This window comes from Grammomys surdaster, unplaced genomic scaffold (genome assembly GCF_004785775.1).
Source record: "Grammomys surdaster isolate TR1022 unplaced genomic scaffold, NIH_TR_1.0 125876, whole genome shotgun sequence".
Lineage (NCBI taxonomy): Eukaryota > Metazoa > Chordata > Mammalia > Rodentia > Muridae > Grammomys > Grammomys surdaster.
Genome location: NW_021620701.1, coordinates 3,384,513 through 3,392,743, shown reverse-complemented (window position 1 = coordinate 3,392,743; position 8,231 = coordinate 3,384,513). Strand labels below are relative to the sequence as shown.

The 8,231-nt window shown below is 38.1% G+C and overlaps 1 protein-coding gene across 1 annotated transcript in view; it reads left to right on the top strand.

Annotated features, from left to right (window-relative positions):
• The window catches only part of Ankrd31 (ankyrin repeat domain 31), a 171,945-nt gene that overhangs the window by 147,322 nt on the left and 16,392 nt on the right, over positions 1 to 8,231 (top strand). The window contains exon 21 of the mRNA XM_028752046.1: positions 2,158 to 2,298. Coding sequence (XP_028607879.1) covers positions 2,158 to 2,298 — 141 coding nt within the window. The remainder of the gene's footprint in view (positions 1 to 2,157; positions 2,299 to 8,231) is intronic.

The window sequence follows — 8,231 nt, the reverse complement described above, 5'->3', positions numbered from 1 at the left end:
GTGTGTGTGTGTGTGTGTGTGTGTGTGTGTGTGTGTGTGTGTGTGTGAGAGAGAGAAAGAGAGAGGGGGGGGAGAGAGGAGGTATGTACATATGTGTACTTGTGTGTGTATGCATGTATACAACCATAGATACCAGAAGTCAGTGTTGGGCATATTCCTCTACTGCTGTCAGTCTTACTTAAAGGCAGGGTCTCTCATTGAACCTGGAGCTCACTGTGTTTTCAAGGCTAGCTAGCCAGAGAATAGCTAAGACCTATCTGTCCCATTCCATTGCTTTGTTTCAGGTACAATGGCTTTTATGTGGATACTTTATCCATTGAGCCATATCCCAGATTATTCCAAATTATTTTCTAATTTGTATTTTGATTGCTTCTTTGATTCACTGGTTCTTTGGGATTGTGTTGTTTGATTTTTATTTAATAGTGAGCTTTCTGTTTTTTTCCTGTTAATAATTTCTACTTTTATTCCATTGTGGTTAGAGAGCATACTTTACATTATTTCACTTCTTTTTAAAGTTTGTGAGGCTAAGTTTTTGTCCTTTCCTAATTGATGTTCCACAGGCAGTAATAGTGAATAAATTTTATGTTAAGTGGTTTTCTTTCTTTTTTTCTTGTTTTCTTTTTTTTCTTTTTTTTTTCTCTTTTTTTGAGGACTGAATTCAGAGCTTTGTATATGCTAGGCAAATATTATACCACTGAGCTTCATCGCCATCCTTTGGTGTTTTTAATACACGATCTTACTATTTTTATTTTAACTGAGGCTAGTCTTAAACTCATAATCCTCCTTCCTCAGCCTCTCAAGTACTCGGATTATAGGTCTGTACCTATAACCCACTTGGGTAGAGATTTCTGTATATTCTTGCTAAGTCTAGTGTTCAACTTTATAAAAGTTGAGTATTGTCTTTCTAATTGGTGTTCTGCCTATTTGATCTTTATACCTCCTTGTTAAAAGTAAGACATTGAAATCCTCAACATCCATTTTTATTGATCTGTCTGTTTTTCCCTTAAGTTTTGCTTCCTGTGTTTTGGAGCTCTTTTGAATTTACGCACATGTGTGCCTATAGTTATTCTATCTGCCTGATACAGTAACCCTCTTAGCATTATATAATGTCTCTCTATTTCTCGTAATTTGAGGTTTAACGTATTTCTGATGTTAATATAGCCGTTCCATTATTCTTGTGTTTTTGTTGGTATGAGACATTTATTCTTCTTATAATTTTCAATTGATTCATTTCTTTTGATATGAAGTCTGTCTTTTTTTTAAATATTATGTAGTTGTGTCTTATTTATTTAACCTAGACTGGCAGTACCTGCCTTTTGATGAGTTATTTAAACAAGTTAATGTTGTTATTAATGTTGAATTTGCACCTTTTTATTTTTATTGGATCCCATATTGAAACTTGTTTTGTGACTGCTGGATAGTTTTACATTTTTACATTATTTGGAAGATTTGTTGTTTAATATAGTTAGGTTGCTTAGAAACTCTTTGACCCTTTGAGTATTTTTAAAGTTTTGTTGGAGCAGTATCAAACTTAGGAGTAATTACATTTTTCTTGGGAATCAAGTTTTTGATGAAATTTTCTGATGATACCCTTAATCTTGAGATTTTTCTAGTTTTATGGTGAAGAAAAAGCATTAGTTTCTGTCCAGTGAGAATGCTAGGTATCATTACCTCTAATTCTTTCACGTGGATCTTTTTTTTTTCCATTCTAAGCCAATCTGATACTGTCCTCCTACATAAACATCAGTCACTACGTAGCTGAGTCCTTCAGGAAGACCCTATGAAGAGCTGAAGGCCTCTCTTACTTTCACTCTGCTGCACTGTTGTCCTGTTCTGGCCTCTTCAACTCTAGGTTGTTACCTAGATTCCCTTTCTTCCTCTGTGATCTGGATATGGAGGCAGTGGAAGCCTCCCACATTAAGGTCTTACATCTCAGTGTTCAGTGTAGTTGTTTTGCCTGATACTCAGCATCTTATTATGTTAACTTTATTAGTCTTTGAGGTTGTTGTTTGGGGGGTTTTGTTGTTGCTGCTGTTTGTTTGTTTGTTTGTTTGTTTGCATGGTGTTGGATAGGGATCATCAGATGTTATGTTACAGCCAGAAACAGAAGTTCACACAGTTCAGCGGTTGTTAACCTCACACTGTTTTTCACTTCAGGAGACTACCCACAAAGCCAGTGTTTTACTGAGTGGTAAACTTAAGGTAGAAAATGGTCAGATTTACCAGAACCCAGTCAGCTGGCTCAAGGATCTCCTGGGAGGTGACAGTTACGTGACCTGGAATTATGCTTGGAATAAGGTGAGTTATTTTAAAATTTAACTTTTTTTAGTTTCAAACATCTTTAAAAGAAATTTGAAAGATTGCTGGTTTGGTTTGTATCCCTGAATGTGCCTCCTGTGATAAGCCATGTCTCCATTTCTACATATCTATTTCCCAGAATTCCTGAGGGCATGTAGTACAGTTGACTGTACTGATTCTTGTTTTTTTATCTACTGTCAGAAACTTCAGTGTACCTATGCACCTCTTTTTTTCTTTGAAGCAATTTTAGGTTTATGAATCCATATAGAAAATTCAGGATCATTGACATAGCTATGTTGTTATTATTTTAATGAAATAAAGCTCAAACATTCCCCTAAGTACAAAAGGAATGGGCAAGAATCCTAAGGCTTACAGCATTAATACATTTTCATTTTTGAGCATGGCACTATCCTCAAGTCACTCAAAGAATTCTTTTTCTGATTTTCATGTAAACCTCTTAGACTGAGCAGCCTCCTGCTCAGCCCTGGCTTCTGAACTGCAAGCCATCTTGATTTCACTGCTTTGGGAACCATCTTACTGTAATTGACCCAAAAAAGAAACCATGAGTCATCAGATCCACATAGGTAGTTTTATGTCAACAGGACACAAGCTAAAGTCCTCTGAGAAGAGGGATCCTGTAGAGCATTTTCTTCATTAATGGTCAGTGGGGGAGGGCCCAACCCATTGTGGGTGGTGCCACCCCTGGTGGTCCTGGGTTCCACAGGAAAGCAAGAGGAGCAAGCCACCCTCCCATGACCTCAGCATCAGCTACTGCCTCCAGCTTCCTGCCCTATTTGAATTTCTGTCCTGACTTCCTTCCATGATGAGCAGTAATATGGAAGTATAAAACAAATAAGACCCATTTCTCCCCAACTTGCTTTGCGCTTTTTGGTCATGTTTCATTACAGCAATAGAAACTCTAGACACTACCATTATCATTTCAAAGAATAACTGATACACCTAAACTCCACTGGCCACTTGAATAAGCCTCAGAGCACAAATAACAAGAGGCAGCTTCTCATTTTTGTCCAGCCTAGCTATCTCCTAGTCCCTGCTATGCCTCTAACTCTGCATTCCTCCCAGTGACTCTCAACCTGTGGGCTCGACCCCATTAGTAGATACCATATCAGATAGTCTACATTATGATTCATAACAGCAAAATTACAGTTATAAAGGAGCAACAAAATAATTTTATGATTGAGAATCACCACAACATAAAAAACTACATTAAAGGGTTGCAACATTAGGAAGGTTGAGAACCACTATCCTAGATCTTTATGGGAGTAGTTCTAGTACTGTGTTCTACTTACATCAGCATATTTTAGATTTTGTATGTTAAATAGTCTGCTGTGCCTTCCCAGCTCCTCTCCACCAAAAAAGCAATTCTTTTTCTCCCTTGGGAATCATTATGGTATCTACTTTCAGTTCATCCTTAGTCATTTTTCCAAGTCCTTTTCATGGATGTGGAATTCATTTTAAATGTTAGCAGTTAGCATCTTAATAATCCCTTTCATTGCAGCATCTTTAAAATTATGATAAATTATACTGTTTGCTGACTCGGAATTTTTTCTTATTTCATGAGTCTGGCAGATTGTTTGGCTTTGGCCTTTTGACTTAAGGATGCTTTGCTCCACAGGAGGACTCACTTTGCCTACCGTTTCCTTTATTGGAACTACTGCATTTCCTACATTTGAATCGCTGGCTACTCCATATGTCTCTTCTGCTGTACAAGTGCCTCATTTATATATCATCTCGTTCCTAATAGTTTCTTATCAGCTGCACCAGCTAGTCATATGGTTTACCACCTATGTGTGAGTAAAGCAAATGCTAATGTGGACACTAAAAAATAAGACAATCCTTGGTGTAAGACATTCATCCAGATCATGAACAGCCTTAGATTACTTTTTAAGGGCTGTGGAAAGAGCAAAAGCAGAGCTTTAACACTTCCTACAGGGCATTGATGCACTTTTAGTAAATGCTCACGGTTAAGAAACATGGCTTCTTTATAACAGCTTACCATAAACACCTGCTTCTTCGGGCTTTAGAGGATCTCCTAAAGTCAAAGTCATTTCTAGATGCAAGGGAGTTTTTCACTATGGTAATAATTGTGTCTGTTTCAACTGACTGTTTTTAAGAATGGTGATGGTATGCAGTTGGCCACTACAAATACCAGAAAACTAGGATATGCTCTGTATCAAACAGTATGGCGGAGCCACTAAACAGAGTTGATCCATTCCTCCCCCAAGAGAGTAGGTAGGCCGCCACACAGCTTTGCGAAGGGAGTCCGGATGCTTACTCCCATTTTACAAATGTTTTTTGGTACTGCTGCTGCCTCTTAACTGCTAGTACTTATTCCAGTGATCAGAGTCAATCTTTATGTGAGACGAAATCAACCTAGTCCTGGTCCATTCATTCTTTATACATTATGATCAAAGCAACAGTGTTTACAACCGCTATACATTAAAATAACTTTAAAACTACCATGGCCAGTAGTGGTGGCTCATACCTTTAATCCTAGCACTTGGGAGGCAGAGACAAGTATAGCCAGCCTGGTCTATCCAAAAAGTCCCATTACAACTAGACTATATAGCTGAGCGAGCGAGCGAGCGAGCGAGCGAGAGAAAGAGAGAGACAGAGAGACAGAGAGACAGAGAGAGAGACAGGGGATGGGGGGAAGGGGTATAATGTGGGGGACCTGGAAGAGGAGAGAGCTGCAGTCAGGATGTAAGGTGAATAGATAGATAGATAGATAGATAGATAGATAGATAGATAGATAGATAGTTAATTTAATTTAAAAATATAAAATAAAAACTTCTGGACTCCAGCTTCATCTGATAGTTTTGCCAGGGACCAGGTAGCAGTATTTGAATTTTTTAAAAATTAGTATTTATAGAGGAAAGACATTTGCCACAGCACTGAAAGACAGCCTTTTGGAGTTGATTCTGGCCTTCCAGCATTATGTAGGCTCTGGGGATCATACTCAGGTTGCCAGACTTCCACAGCAAGGCCTTTACCACGGAGCCACCTCACCAGCCCCAGGTTACAATATTTTTCTAAAAGTTGTCTGTCCGTGTGACTTTAATAAATGGACTGGAGCAAGAATCTTTGACTTAGGTCAAGTTGTTTATACTTTTTACATTTAATTTTTATGTCTAAGTTATAGAGTGCTAGACAGCTAGCCTCCAGATAGAGATTCCAAGACTTGTATAGCAGCATGCACTGCTTTGTACATGCTTCACGAGGCAGATAAATCAACTATAATGCCGAGTTATGCATATGAAAATGGAATTTTAGGATACTAAGTGACCCAGATAGCATCATGGCTAGTAAATACCAGAGTCATGTCTAGAACTTAGTCTTCTGATGGTCCATACATCATTCCCTATACTTGTAACAGTGGCGTAGGAGAGACCCACGTTCCTTTCATGAAAACAGGTTGCTCTCTACTCAAGATCCTGTAGTCTATTATGTGCAGCAAAGAAAATGGCTGGCTTTCATAGGAAAAGTGTCTTTCTAATTTATGGTAATACCACCCTGAACATACCTGGTCTCATCCAGTCTCAGAAAAAAAAAAATCAGGATTTGCCATGGTTAGTACTTGGTGGGAAGGAAAAATATCTTTTTATCGTAAAGTTATTATATGAAAATCATAAGAATTTTAAGAATTCTGGGGATGCCAAGAGTGAGTAGATGCAAATTAAGAGTAGGCTGCCATTTTTGGGTATTTACTAAAAGAGTACTACAGAGAACTCTCCTGAGCATATCTAGACGCCTCACTGAATTTCCATCTATACAGATTCACTCTTTAAGAGTTATCATTGAGTTTTCTCTATGTTCTCCAAGGCCAACATACATACATGTATATATGTGTGCTTACATGAACACATACATGTGCATACAGAGAGGGGGAGGGAGGTAGGAAGGAGAGAAAATGAATTTGCTTTAAAAACACATTCCTCCATCCACCAAGATTAAGACTATCAAGGCTTAGAAGGGTGGGTCAACCAGAAATGAACCCCACACATCTATGGTCACTTGATCTTCGACAATGGAGCTAAAACCGTCCAGTGGAAAAAGGACAGCATTTTCAATAAATGAGGCTGGTTTAACTGGAGGACAACATGTAGAAGAATGCAAATCGATCCATTCTTATCTCCTTGTATAAAGCTCAAGTTCAAGTGGATAAAGGACCTCCACATAAAACTACATACATAGAAACTAATAGAAGAGAAGGTGGGGAAGACCCTCGAATACCTAGGCACAGGGGAAGAGTTCCTGAACAGAACACCAATGGCTTATGCTCGAAGATCAAGAATTGACAAATGGAACTTCATAAAATTGCAAAGTTTCTGTAAGGCAAAGGATACTGTCAATAGGACAAAACAGCAACCAACAGATTGGGAAAATATCTTTACCAATCCTACATCTGATAGAGGACTAATATCCAATATATTTGAATATATATGAATCTTGGGTATTTCAAGCTTCTGAGCTAATATCCAATAATCAGTGAATATATTCCATGTGTGTTCTTTTGTGATTGGGTTACCTCACTCAGGATGATATTTTCTAGTTCCATCATTTACCTAAGAATTTCTCAAATTTATTGTTTTTAATAGCTGAGTAATATTCCACTGTGTAAATGTACCACATTTACTGTATCCATTCCTCTGTTGAAGGACATATGGGTTGTTTCTGGATTCTGGCTATTATAAATAGGGATGCTATGAACATAGTTGAGCATATGTCCTTGTTATATGTTCGAGCATCTTCTGGGTATATGCCTAGGAGTGGTATAGCTGGGTCCTCAGGTAATGATATGTCCAATTTTCTGAGGAAGCACCAGACTGATTTCCAGAATGGTTGTACCAGCTTGCAATCCCACCAACAATGGAGGAATGTTCTTCTTTCTCCACATCCTTGCCAGCATCTGCTATAACCTGAGGTTTTAATCTTGGCCATTCTGACTGGTGTGAGGTGGAATCTCAGGGTTGTTTTGATTTGCATTTCCCTGATGACTAAGGATGCTGAACATTTCTTTTGGTGCTTCTTGGCCATTCCGAGTTTCCTCACTTGAGAATTCTTTGTTTAGCGCTATACCCCAGTTTTCAATGGGTTTTTTGGTTGTCTGGAGTCTAATTTCTTGAGTTCTTTGTATATATTGGATATTAGTCCTCTATCAGATGTAGGATTGGTAAAGATATTTTCCCAATCTGTTGGCTGCTGTTTTGTCCTATTGACAGTATCCTTTGCCTTACAGAAGCTTTGCAATTTTATGAAGTCCCATTTGTCAATTCTTGATCTTAGAGCATAAGCCATTGGTGTTCTGTTCAGGAACTCTTCCCCTATGCCTAGGTATTCGAGGGTCTTCCCCACCTTCTCTTCTATTAGTTTCTATGTATGTAGTTTTATGTGGAGGTCCTTTATCCACTTGAACTTGAGCTTTATACAAGGAGATAAGAATGGATCGATTTGCATTCTTCTACATGTTATCCTCCAGTTAAACCAGCCTCATTTATTGAAAATGTTGTCCTTTTTCCACTGGATGGTTTTAGCTCCATTGTCAAAGATCAAGTGACCAAAGATGTGTGTGTTCATTTCTGGGTCTTCAATTCTATTCCATTGATCATCCTGCCTGTCTCTGTACTAATACTATGCAGTTTTTAATCACTATTGCTCTGTAGTACAGCTTGAGGTCAGGGATGGTGATTCCTCCAGAAGTTTTTTTATTGTTGAGAATAGTTTTCACTATCCTCAGTTTTTTGTTTTTCCAAATGAATTTGAGACTTTCTCTAACTCTGTGAAGAATTGAGTTGGGATTTTAATGGGAATTACATTGAATCTGTAGATTGCTTTTGGCAAGATGGCCATTTTTATTATATTAATCCTGCCAATCCATGAGCATGGGAGATCTTTCCATCTTCTGAGATCTT